Source organism: Manduca sexta, chromosome 16 (genome assembly GCF_014839805.1).
Source record: "Manduca sexta isolate Smith_Timp_Sample1 chromosome 16, JHU_Msex_v1.0, whole genome shotgun sequence".
In the NCBI taxonomy this organism is placed as follows: Eukaryota; Metazoa; Arthropoda; class Insecta; order Lepidoptera; family Sphingidae; genus Manduca; species Manduca sexta.
In genome coordinates, this window is record NC_051130.1 from 2,077,383 (window position 1) to 2,090,125 (window position 12,743).

At 34.6% G+C, this 12,743-nt stretch overlaps 4 protein-coding genes across 8 annotated transcripts in view; all 4 read right to left on the minus strand.

The window, feature by feature from the left end:
• The window catches only part of LOC115444103 (protein prickle), a 423,151-nt gene that overhangs the window by 237,939 nt on the left and 172,469 nt on the right, over positions 1-12,743 (minus strand). The window lies entirely within an intron of this gene.
• Positions 1,843-4,295, minus strand: LOC115444094 (general odorant-binding protein 1). 3 transcript variants are annotated; one of them, XM_030169744.1, is made up of 4 exons: positions 4,189-4,295; positions 3,858-4,006; positions 3,346-3,526; positions 1,843-2,082 (listed from the first exon to the last, which is right to left on the minus strand). In XM_030169744.1, the coding sequence occupies exons 2-4, from the start codon at positions 3,984-3,986 to the stop codon at positions 1,901-1,903; spliced, it is 492 nt and encodes a 163-aa protein (XP_030025604.1). In that variant the 5' UTR covers positions 3,987-4,006; positions 4,189-4,295; the 3' UTR covers positions 1,843-1,900. The 3 variants fall into 3 exon arrangements, with proteins under 3 accessions (XP_030025604.1, XP_030025605.1, XP_037295266.1); XM_030169745.1 differs by having other exon boundaries at positions 1,849-2,082; positions 4,200-4,279; XM_037439369.1 differs by lacking the exon at positions 4,189-4,295 and adding an exon at positions 4,073-4,093 and having other exon boundaries at positions 1,893-2,082.
• LOC115444111 (pheromone-binding protein-like) lies at positions 5,929-8,036 on the minus strand. The gene is made up of 3 exons (XM_030169762.1): positions 7,819-8,036; positions 7,152-7,332; positions 5,929-6,112 (listed from the first exon to the last, which is right to left on the minus strand). The coding sequence occupies exons 1-3, from the start codon at positions 7,954-7,956 to the stop codon at positions 5,961-5,963; spliced, it is 471 nt and encodes a 156-aa protein (XP_030025622.1). The 5' UTR covers positions 7,957-8,036; the 3' UTR covers positions 5,929-5,960.
• Positions 9,899-11,728, minus strand: LOC115444100 (pheromone-binding protein-like). The gene is made up of 3 exons (XM_030169750.1): positions 11,549-11,728; positions 11,015-11,195; positions 9,899-10,677 (listed from the first exon to the last, which is right to left on the minus strand). Exons 1-3 carry the CDS (start codon positions 11,669-11,671, stop codon positions 10,496-10,498), a joined length of 486 nt encoding a protein of 161 aa, XP_030025610.1. The 5' UTR covers positions 11,672-11,728; the 3' UTR covers positions 9,899-10,495.

Genomic DNA, 12,743 nt, shown 5'->3' on the forward strand with positions numbered 1-12,743 from the left:
CAGAATACTTTCACGCGGGCGAAGCCGCGAGTAAAAGTTAGTATTCAATAAATTAATTAAGGAAAATGTTCCTTATCGACGATTTAATTCATAATTGTTTATTTTCCAACAGAATTTTATTATTATTCAATTGTATGGCAGAAAAACAAGTTGATCGCTAAGTGGTAACTGTGCCCTAAGTTATTCAAATCCATTCGCTTATATAAGTAAAATAAGAAGATTTATAATGATCTTTGTGTATTAAACAATCTGCTTAATCGAATGGTCGAAAAACTTCCAAGTTAAAAGTAAGATGGTAACTTATAATCTGCCCATACCACAGTTAACACTAACCCTAACGGTTAACTTAACCATGTGGAAATCACTGCAGGACGTATAGTCTTGCCGTTGTATCTACGATTTTTATGGGCCAGGAAGCAATTAAGGCTTCGTTAGTGGAGCTGTATTTTAAACTAGAAAGCCGATTAAGGATTATTGGCCAGTCTATAGAATATGACGACTATTGGAATACACAAAGAATTGCAGGTATACGAGTTAGAAATGAATTTAATTTAAGACCATTTGAAAAATTTTGCGTAAAATCACATATTTCGTATGACCGTTTTTAAATATTATGTATAGCAATGTTTGTATCTAAGAAACATATTTGATGTTTATCTTTGATTCAAAACCTATGTTAAAAATAGTTTTCATTTATAAATATACAACATCCGGACGGCCAATACCTCAGTCCATAACCATGAAGGCTGCAAAGTCTTCGAAACTTCAACAAAATATAATATAAAAAACCGCAATAAAAGGAGAAAACGAGTCTGATTTCGATATAAAATATTTATTTATGTGTATAATTTAATAAGTACACAACCTATATCATTTGAAATGTTTGGCTGCAGAGCAAACTCCAAACTTCAACGCCCCACTACATTCCAAGCTACACTGCACACCTGTACGTAGTGCTGCAATAATTCTAGCCGTATCTAGCCGTTAGCCCCGACAGCACAATCGAAGCCTCCCCCGGTAATCGAACTGCGATGGACCGATACAACTGTGTAAATTACCTTGAGCTCTGTTGGACTGATTGCATCGTCTAAGCACAAAGGGACGAAGCTACGGCACTTGAATTAATGAGCCTTTGAAAATGTCTTGTCTTAATGAACATTTTGAGTGGATGTGATTTAGCAATTTATTGAAAGAGTTCGGTTATTATGTTGGAGTTTCAATTAATATGTATTTGTTTTCTCGCACTTTTCTATCTCAAAAATATTTTATAGACATGTTATTAGGTAATTATTAATAAGTGCTAGAATATTTAATAAAAAGCAATATCCCTGAAAAAATAAAATATGAAAGTCTAAGATACTTACTAATAAGTGTTCAGTGTGCTAAAATATAACCGCTTATATATGTACTTTAAATATATCATATTTTTGTATAAAAGTGTTTTTTTTTTCTTTAATGATGATACATACATACATACATACATAACATCACGCATTTTATCCCCGAAGGGGTATGCAGAGGCGCAACTAGGGCACTCACTTTTCGCCAAGTATGTTCCGTCCCATGATGTGATAGGGGGCGAGCCTATCGCCATATCGGGCACAAATTCCAGACTCCGGGCTGATACTGAGCAGAAAAATCCAAATATCACTTTGCCCGACCCGGGATTCGAACCCAGGACCTCAGAGCGCTATTGTACCGGACATGCAATACAACTACGCCACCGAGGCAGGCCGTTTAATGATGATTATTTTTCATAATCAGCGCTGTTTGCAAACCAGTTTGATAAATAAAAATAACCATTTAATAACGAGAGAAAAGGTTAACTAAAATAATATTCACTTATTTGTAAAAGATTTTATTAACAGCTCTATAATCTAATATTTTTTAACTTCATCCATCATATCTCAGTGAGGAGTTCGTCGACGACGACTTCCATGTTCGGAGCCCAGTTCAGCTCGTGGATAGCAGTGCGGAAGCACTTGGCCACCTCCAGGACCCGAACACAGTCGTCCTGCTCGCCTTCCTGCTGTTTCTCGCAGTCACGGATGATCACCACCACTTTGGATGCTACCTCGTCAGCTAAAAGTTATTTATTTTTTATACACGAAAAAATGCACCTGATAGTGAGTGGAGTAAGGTTTAGAATCCATGAACGTCGATTGACGAGAAATGTTTCCCTCTCAGTTGATATGATTATGCCGACTGTTTAAAAGATATATAAAGCGGCGATAGCCTAGTTGGTTGTGGAACGAACTACTGAGACGAATGTCCGCAGGTTCAAATTCCAAGAGCACACACCTCGGGCTATTTCTAAAAATTATGTGTGTATTCTTTGTGAATTATCGCTTGCTTTCACGGTAAAGGAAAACATCGTGAGGAAACCTGTATACCTGAGAAATTATCTATAGGAATTTTCGAGGGTGTGTGAAGTCTGCAATTCGCACTAGGCTAGCGTGGTGAACTAAGGCCTGATCCCTCTCAGTAGTAGAGGAGGCCCGTGCTCAACAGTGGGACAGTATATATTACAGGGCTGATATTATTATTATTTATTATTAAAAGATATGCACAGGGTGATTTCAGAACGCGACACACTTACATGGGCCGGTATGGCGAGTTCTACACCTTGTGGTAAACATTGTGTAAGGTTGTGGATATCCGGGCGGATACGAATATACTTCATTCTTAATCAATCACTTTGCCGTACTTGTATAAAAAAGGTAATAGATCTTTGGTATATTAAAGTGATGTCGCACTTTTATCCAAGTATTTACTATTCTTCTACTTTCATACAGAAATTAATTCTATAATGATTTCTTATGTTTACGCGAATGTTAGACATAAAAATTAAACTAATTTTCCGGATTCTATCGCGGTTTTTTGTATTTTATTTTTCTCCCGACGTTTCGAAGACTTTGCAGCCTTCATGGTCACGGGGGGGACTGAGGTGTCGTTCATCCGCAAAGTCAAAGTTACAATATCTAATTAATACTAGATAATTTTAATGAAACTGGTAAATGTTACTGGTGGCAGGTCTCTCATATGTGAGAGCTCGCCTGATTGGTACCACCGCAATGTCTATTTCTGCCGCCAAGCAACAGTGTGTAGTCACTGTTGTGTTCCGGTTTCAAGGAAATTGTAGCCAGTGTAACTGGATATAAGGAGACTTAACATCTCACGTCTCAGGATGGCGATCGCAGTGAAATACCAAACAATACTTTGTAATTCAAGGTGTCGGATGGTGTTTCTACTGTTTCTGGGTGATTGTATCGCTTACTATCAAGCGAACGGCAAGCTCGTCTCGTCATTCAAAAAATAAAAAAAAAAAAACAAATAAAAACCTACTGGCGCCATGGCTTACGGCAAACTCCTGGGTGTTCCCGTGGTGCATGCGTCCAGTTCCGTCTAACAGATCCAGTTTTTTGCTCATACAGATTATGGCACACCCTGTATCACGGTTCAAAAGTGCATATTGCAGTTTCCAGAACTGATACAGGTCAACTACAATTTGATCGGTGAGGCCTAGCTGAAATTGCAACTTTATTAGTGTGTGGATTAGGTGGAAATTTTAAAATCATAATGATTTTTGAATGCTCATTCCTTGTGTTTGCGCGAATGTTAGATGTTGAAATAAAACTATTTTTCGAATTTTATCGCGGTTTTTTCGGAGATCAACACCCCAATTGTCCCGTGATCATGAAGGCTGCAAAGTCTTCGAAACGTCGGGAGAAAATCATAATATATATAAACCAAGATAAAATCCGAAAAATAGTTTTATTACAATTATTTCTGAAGTTTACGCGAATTTGGCCCATTGAACTAAAATAATTTTGATTGATTTGTTTAGTTTTATATACCTCATGTTTACACTGATCCAAGACTTTAAGGAAGCCGTTTGCAATATGCCTCATAGCGTCGGAAGAAGGCGCTATTTCTTTCACTGCAGTCATCATTAACAATACTGTGAAAATTGGTATAACTGCCATCTTTCACGAGGCTCCGATTTCTAAAAACGTGTCCATTAATTTGTATTAGACTTAAAAAAAATGGTGATAGATTAGTAAATAAATACCTGGCATTTGATTCAGTTGCTATTTACAATTAATGAAAAAAATAATACACTATGAAAGATATTTTATTTTAACTCTTTTTTAGACTAATCAAAGAACAAATTCTAGCATTAATTACATTATATTTACGGTTTTTTTTCAAGAGAATCCACTTTTATACTTCTAATACAAAGCAAAGCAACAAACAATAATACAAAGCAACTAAAATCATCTTACAAATTGGACATTCTTCGAGTTCCCCACCACTTTATATAGAAGTTAATTGTTCTCAACTATGGTGTTGGAGACAACCACGTATTTACAAGTAATGTATAATTACTTTTGCGAAGCTGTAATTATTGTCTTTGAAGTGTAAAATCAAATGATATTTAGTAGTAAGTGACGACTCACGCGGTCTGCATAACAATGTAAGTATATTCAGCAATTAACAAGCATAATTCAATTACACGAATTTAAATTTTGATGAATTAATTAAAGAAATGTAATAAACATTTTATCTGTATATGTAAAAATGAATCCCTATTTCCCTTGGTCACGCCATCACGCGTGAACGGCTGGACCCATTCCACTCTTTTTTTGTTGTATTTGTTATTGTTAGGAGAAAGTTCTTATGAAAGAAAAAAATCAAAAAATTGCGCGGAAAATTAGAAAATTTAAGAAAACTTAACGAAAATAATAATTTTATATAACTGTCAATTGTTTGAAATAACTGTCAGCGATGGACAGAATACGCGCTGCAAATTCATAGTTAAGACGGGACAACGTCTGTCGGGTCAGCTAGTTTGTTACATATATACTGTTTTATTATATACTTATCTGCCGACTGGACTCTTGTCATGTCTGATGTCATCTGGGATTGCCAATGAAAACCAGCGCTGCAGTATTACTGCAGCATATAACTGAATGGGGACCTATTATTGGTTCAATCATTAGAATTTACATCAGTTTTATTTATTTTTTATGTTCTTTAATCATAATTATTATTAGTTAAAATTGTTATTATTGTTCCCAATAATAAACGTCTTTTTTTCTTTAAACAAGACTGAGCTATTAAGTTTGATCTCTAGATCTCTCTTCGATTTTTACTTGACATATAGTGATATTAAATTCTTCTGTCAGAAAATGCCGTATTGGAGTATAAATTGTGTCATAGCGTGATTTGATGTAGCCTATAGCCTTCCTCGATAAATGGGCTATCCAACACTGAAATAATTTTTCAATTGAACCAGTAGTTCCTGAGACTAGCGAGTTCAAACAAACAAACTATAGCTTTACATAATAGTAATTAGTATAGATAGATATTCAAAACGCACATGGAATATCTCTCCATAATTGTTTATGTCTCATCCTCTCTCAGTGACCGTTCTGAGCCAAGGTTCGTAACCCGGTTGTGGGTTGCCCTCAGCATGCTAGCTTAATCTTCACGGGTTGTAAGCGCCTAAAACGCCCACCTAAAAGTCCGATGTGTTTGTATAAGCTGGCCCTTGGTAGGCTAACAAAGTAGTCAGTAGTTTACTGGTGGTAGGTCACTCATATGTGAGAGTCCGCCTGAGTAGGTACTACCGCAATGTCTATTTCTGCCGCTAAGCAGTGTGTAGTCACTGTTTTATTCCGGTTTGCAGGACATTGTAGCCAGTGTAACTACTGGACATAATAAGACTTAACATCTCATGTCTTGATGGCGAGCGTAGTGGAATACCAAACAATACTTTGTAATTCATGGTGTTAGATGGTGTTTCTACTGTTTATGGGCGGTGGTATCACTTATCATCAGGCGAACGGCAAGCTCGTCTCATCATACAACAAAATAAAAAAAAAGTATGGTAAAAAGAAATGTGGAATCTCTTGGTACTGTTTATTTAATAATAAAATCGGTTATATAATCATGAATTATTTGGATCCGGGCGTCCAATGCGCGTTCCTCACGCCTTCCCTACAGCACTTGCCTATTTCCAGAATCAGCATGCAGTCATCCTGGGGAAACCTCATGGTTTGATAACAAGAATGGTACAGTTCTATCAAATGTTTTGTCATGCTTTCATCTAAAAAAAATTAAATTCGTTAATATAGTACCTACTTAATAACTATCTCGAGATAGAAAATAAACCAATCATTATTAGTAATCTATACATATTATAAAACAAATTTTCTGTCTGTCTCTTTGCTATCGATTTTTTCGAAATCTACGGAACAGATTTTAATGAAATTTGGTATGGAGATTGTTTAAGACCCTATGAAAGTTATTGGCTAGTTTAGATCCCGGGAAAATATATAGCAGAACTTTTATCCCGGAAAACTCCGTCACGCGGGCGAAGCCGCGAGCAAAAGCTAGTTAATGTACTATAATATGAGCGTTGCGATTTTGTCAATTTCAGCGATAGATTCTGAGAATGCCAATCAATAATTAATTTCATTTGATAAAAATTCCAGTGACAGAAGTTACCCCTTCCACCGGATTTAAATTTCTTCTGTGTTATCACTACATAGTATAAAACAAAGTCGCTTTCTCTGTCCCTATGTGTGCTTAAATCTTTAAAACTACGCAACGGATTTTGATGCGGTTTTTTAATAGATAGAGTGATTCAAGAGGAAGGTTTATATGTATAATAATAACATCCATTAAATAGTGGAGAAATACTGTTATTTTGTTATGTTATACCCGTGCGAAGCCAGAGCGGGCCGCTATGTTTTTATATACAACGTTCATAGTTTTTCTGTAGTGTATTTAGTATCAGCATTGCACCCGTTCGAAGCCGGGGCGGGTCGCTAGTAATTTATATAACGTAAATATTTGATAATAGTAAAGAAAATATAAAACAATTCGTTACCCTATTTGCTCTAAGAAATGGAATAAGATGATTGTCAAACATTCGAAATGAGAGATCACATATACCCATTTACATTAAACGATCCCAATCGCCATTTTCGATCCTTCGTGAAAATGGACCAATCAAAACGAAGTTTTTTTGAATTTCGAATTACTTATTTTGATTGGTTTATTCTTACGGTCGGATCGTGGATAAAGGTTAGGATTATTTATTCATAACTAATAGTGATTGAAATTAATAGATTTCTATTTACCAGCGCCATTAGCTTGGAAGAATCCATCTGCATTAGCATCAATGAGTCTGCCATTGTCATTCACAAGTTCCAGCTTAAGTAGAATACATCTGAATATGCAGCCCAAATCTCTATCTTCTAAAGGTTGACCTTCATGCCAATATCTAAATATATCATTTAGAATCCCAGAACCAAACTTCATCTAGAATGCCAAAATGTTATTTAAGTCAATAAAAAATGAAAGATAATAAATTATGACAAAAGAGATATTATTCATGTTTACATAAGTAAGTTTACGTATGACCTAATATCTCATGTCTCAGGATGGCGAGCGTAGTGGAATACCAAACACTTTTAATTCAGGGTGTTGGATGATGTTTCTACTGTTTATGGGCATTCGTATCGCTTATCATTAGGCGAACATCAAGCTTGTCTCGTCATTTAAAGGAATAACAAAGAAATTAGGTAAAGACAAAATAGAAATTTATTTAGCTTAATGAATAGGAAATGTTCCGAATTTCATTAACATACGTATTTACATTTATTTTTATTTTCTATTTGACATAATGGTTATATTTATGATCCTTATGTCAAATAGAAAATAAAAATAAATGTGTTTTAATTTGTCCTCGTCACCCTTAACGCTAATTTCTTCAATGACAATAATAAAATTAAAAGTTACAAGTACCTCATTTTGACACTCAAAAACAGTCCGACCAAATGTTTCGGCAACACTTCTCATGATTTGTTTCCCTTTGAAGTTGCCCGTGACCACAGGAAAAATAAGAAACAGTAATATTTTAAAACGTACTCCTGCTTCTTTCATGTTTTACACGTGATTAAAATATAGATAATATAATTTAAAGATAAACATTTTAATACAGTGTATAAATTTATAATTTTATTTGAAAATGGAATACGAACTGTTACTATAATGAAGTTAGTTTAAAAACAAAATATAAACACGAGAAAATGTTCATGTATTATTTCATTACGGGAAAGTAATTACTGTTTGTTAATTAAAAAATGTAGTCATTTTCTTTTTAATTAAGATAATATGCGGTGATCTGAAAATACTTTTCAAGTCTGTATTATTTAAAGTTATGTTGTGTGTTGAAATTCAATGGCAGGTAATGCAATATTTGGGATGTTTATAAAATTTTATGTAATAAATAATTTTTCAGTTAGGGCCTTATGTTACAACTGAAATGTTCATCACACTAGAACTGCCAACATTACAAATACAGTGGAATTATTATATTCTAGTATGGGAAATTAACTTGACCTAATAGAGTACAAGTAGTCCGTATTATGAAGTTATATAAATTAAAATAAAATAATTAATAAATCTCATATAATAAATATAGTAGAATAAATATTAAATCTCCTATGATTGAAAATTTAAGCAGGCTCCAAAATGAGGTTTTTGTTGAAAAAAAAAACTGGACAAGTGCGAGTGTGACAATATAAATTGTCTTTTTTGTTATTAAATTGCATATTTACCTTTTCCAGATATTGCTTCCTGCCAAATTTTATGATTCCAGGTCAACGATAAGTACCTTATAGTTTATATTTATAGGTTTTGATTTCTAGTCAAATCACAAATTTGACACATTGTAGCCAGTGTAACTACTGGACATAATAAGACCTAACATCTCATGTCTCAGTATGGTGAGTGCAGTGGAATACTACACAATACTTCATAATTCAAGGTGTTGGTGTTTCCACTGTTTATGAGCGGTCGTATCGCTTACCATCAGGCGAACGGCAAGCACGTCTCGTCATACAAAGCAAAAAATAATATGCAACATAAATGACCGTATCTTTCGATTGCGTTGACTGACAATATTTGATTTTTTTTACAGCTGAAATAGACTATAGACCTGAGTATTTGATATATTTTTCATCTTGATACCACTACGCGTTCCTTAGAATAATAGTCTTTACAGACAGACAACAAAATAATCCTATACTGGTTACTTTTTGAGGAACATTTATAATGTATCAACTCACTAGGGACGAAACTCGGTCTAGGCATTATCGTGTGGAAGTACCTTTAAACTAAGCCTAATTGTTAGGTCAGTGTTTACCTTAAAAAAAAAACTTAATTTTGAAATAAAAATGTTAATTCCATTTGACTTAGGCACGAATGTTACAAAAATATAGCGTATTTTTATTTTAAGTAGTTTTCTCACATTATAATTATAATAAATAGTTTTGATTTACGATAGTAACGAATTTAAAGTTTCTTCGTATTTTTAATATGTTTTACGCATGGGCTAGATTTTTTTTTATGAAAAAAAAAAGATACAAAAATGTGATACTGGATAAGGCACTGCGCCCTATACAAATTATAAAGTAAAATTAAATATTTCTTTTAATAATGCTCTGTAAATCTTAAATTACTATTTATTTTCAATATAACTCTCGCATAAGATAGATGTGACATCACGGACATAACGAAGATGTCTTTCTACAATCGTTAACGCTAACGTTATGTATACGAATGACATATCCTAGCGATAGACTTTCGATATGTTAACTTTTTTATTTGTTTTCCATAAGTACCGTTTGCAAAAAAGCTAGAGATAAAATTGACAAGATCTGTTTTTGGTTCCATAAAAAAGATATCTCGGGTAAGATTTATACATACATAATTCAAAACAGCATCACGCCATTTCCCTTTAAGGAGTTGGCAGAGGTATAAAACAATGACATTTTGCTATAAAAGGTTATATGCTATAGGGGGTGATATTGACATACAAAAAAAGATTTTTCAAGAATGCTTTATTAATGTAAATATAATACATTTTAGGAACATATTTAGCCCTTCCCTTGAAGAAATATAAAATAAAAGAGAAACAATAAATATACATATAGTAAATAGCTAGCACACGGCGTATAACTATTCTGCACTTTGCGTATTGCGAAGGTTCATATTATGCACTTAAAATTCGTATTAAACGCACTTATTAGTAGTCGAACCTCTTTTCCATAATTAGTTTATGAATAAAAGGTGTAGTTATACTCCGTGTAGTATCTCAAAAAGAATATTTTAAATCATAGTCCGTTGAGCAAATAAGTTTTCCTTTGTTAAAATAACGGTTCAGAAACCAAAACGTTTAGAAAATTAAATGCTACATTGACCAATCCAGACCTTATTGGATTGATATGACGTCTTTTATAATGGATATTGATATAATGAACTGCTACTTTAACAAAATGAGTTTTTTTTATCTTAATAGAATTCGATTGAAGATGACGTACAGCAATTTCTAATGCATTAAAGTTGCTGTAGTTTAAAGCTAAACCTTCCAATCCAAAAGCAGCTTTAAATTACTGTACATTATCACAGAGCCTGCTTTCTAAACTTCAGCGAGGACCTCGCCGACTACTAGGTCCATGTTGGGGGCCCAGTTCAACTTGTGGATCTCCTTCTTGAAGCATTTGGCGATGTCCAGGGTCTTCAGGCAGGCGTCATCGTTGGGTGGCGTAGAGTTTTCGCAGTTGTGGACTATGTCCAATAGTTGCTTCGCCATTGCTTCGTCTGGTTAAAAAACTTATCTGTTAGTATATGGATCTTTATTTGCGGGTATAAACGCATTATCGCTACCATGGCTTGGGGGGTAAGTGGAACGGTTATGTAAGTTTCATCGGTCTTACGGAGCATAATTGAGAAGTGATCGAACACACCAATTTTGAGGGCCAGATCGGCTATCACCAGATCTCATAAATCTCAAAAACAGTTTCCTCGCTGCGGAAAGATAGGCTACATGGAAAATTTGAATCTTGAACTAGATTTTACTCAGCATCTACATGACTACATGAAATATAACTTCGAGATAACACTTTAAAAATGGCTACAGAATATCATTTCAACTAACCGGCGCCATGTTTCTTCGCGAATTCCATGGCGTTGCCGTGGTGCAGTTTTCCGTCAGGGTCGATCATATCCAGCTTTTTGGAGAGGCACAAGATGGCACAGCCCGTATCCCTGTTGCTGACCTCATAACCCTCAACCCAGAAGTTAGCGAAGTCGTCTTTTATTGAGTCACTTAGATTCATCTGCGGATACACAGGGTATTGATAACTTAAAAATAACGGAACTTATTTAAATTAATTATAGTATGTATACTTAAAATATAATGGCGATCAAAGGAATTCGAAAGTCTTGAAGGCAATCAATACATTAACAGATTTACAACTCTAGTGCAGGACATAGCTCTTTCCTAATAGCGGCAAGCTTGAGAGTGACTCGCCCAGATTCTTTCTTCATCCATTCGTTCATAAGTTCATTCATCATGACAAATATACTACACTAACAACAAGAAAACATAGTGTCTCATTGGATAATTATGACACCTGGTCAGAACAGCAATTTAAAAAACAGAATAAATACACCAACAGCAAAACCATACCTCCGCCTTACATTCATCTAGAGCCTTCCCGAAATTCAGGCAAAGGTTCTTCATAACATCTGGAGAAGAATCCACATTGCCAACTGCCAAATATACAACTATTGCCACCACAGCGACCTTCATTTCGGTAGTTACTAGTTACTAGAAGCTTACTCGAATACTTTTCTGGAGTGTTAGTGCATCTTTATATACCACTTTTAATTACTCGAGGCGTGATGATACATGTTTGTTTAATTAGTTGTTTTCCGATTTGAATTGGTCATTGGAATTAATTAGATGTTCTTCGTCACCTGCTGCTGTAATTACTCTCTGTGCTGACAATAGGTGTAATGTAGTCAAGCCTATAGATTATTCTTTAATTATAGAAACGATTTCGTCCGAGTGGAATTTATTTGTTTAATAAATTTTTGCCTGTATTATTTTTTCTGAGATTGCATAGAGTAATCGTAAAGCCCAGCATCGTTAAACAAAGTCAAGTTTCCTGGCTTAAGTGGTCCGTCTTCTTGAATTGATACTTGAAATTCCGCCGATGTTAATTCTTGAGCATCCTTTTCAGTGAGATGATATGCCAACAAATTGTAAGTAGACTGTATTGATAAATTATTTTTGTCTATCATTAAATAGTTTATACAACTAGGTTTCCTTCAGCTTCGACTTCATTAAACATCATCAAGGTTATGTATCGCCTCGATGGGGCAGAGGTCTTCAGTTATCCCATTTCGATAGCTGTAACTCTTCCCAATAATCTTCGTTTCGTCGATCACAGTGCATATTTAGATTTGTTTTTACGTCCTGCTTTCGATTTCCTTGGGGAAACCAATTATTTCCTGTTTACGTCAACTGTCGGGACTTCTCTGAACAAAAATCCAGCGAAATTATCAAAATACTACTCGTGTTAATACATAAACTAATCACAGTGTTTTTATTAGTCACATTGTATACTTTGTTCTGTATATTCGAAACTGTAAGCTACGTTACAAGGAAGTACAATTGGAGCAAACGAATACTATATAGTAATGATGCATCCTTATTTTTTTTACGCAATATATTTTTTTATTTATATTTAGCAATTATATTTATATATATCCAAGTTCTGAGATATACTTAGTATTAAGCAATCGTATGGCCCGTGACAAGGACGCAAACCTTAGAATATTTGTTCGCGGTGTTTGAAGGCGGAACAGTGGTAGGTGGC

Excerpts from the sequence above, each read along its gene's own strand:
- LOC115444111 (XM_030169762.1), bottom strand. The coding sequence starts at position 7,956 with ATGAAAGAAGCAGGAGTACGTTTTAAAATATTACTGTTTCTTATTTTT. Across the intron at positions 7,333-7,818 it reads TTTTTGAGTGTCAAAATGAG|ATGAAGTTTGGTTCTGGGAT; the intron begins GTACTTGTAACT and ends TTGGCATTCTAG. Across the intron at positions 6,113-7,151 it reads CTTCCAAGCTAATGGCGCTG|ATGAAAGCATGACAAAACAT; the intron begins GTAAATAGAAAT and ends AATTTTTTTTAG.
- LOC115444100 (XM_030169750.1), bottom strand. The coding sequence starts at position 11,671 with ATGAAGGTCGCTGTGGTGGCAATAGTTGTATATTTGGCAGTTGGCAAT. Across the intron at positions 11,196-11,548 it reads TAGATGAATGTAAGGCGGAG|ATGAATCTAAGTGACTCAAT; the intron begins GTATGGTTTTGC and ends GTGTATCCGCAG. Across the intron at positions 10,678-11,014 it reads CGCGAAGAAACATGGCGCCG|ACGAAGCAATGGCGAAGCAA; the intron begins GTTAGTTGAAAT and ends TTTTTTAACCAG.
- LOC115444094 (XM_030169744.1), bottom strand. The coding sequence starts at position 3,986 with ATGGCAGTTATACCAATTTTCACAGTATTGTTAATGATGACTGCAGTG. Across the intron at positions 3,527-3,857 it reads TGGATCAGTGTAAACATGAG|CTAGGCCTCACCGATCAAAT; the intron begins GTATATAAAACT and ends TTGCAATTTCAG. Across the intron at positions 2,083-3,345 it reads TGCCGTAAGCCATGGCGCCA|CTGACGAGGTAGCATCCAAA; the intron begins GTAGGTTTTTAT and ends AATAACTTTTAG.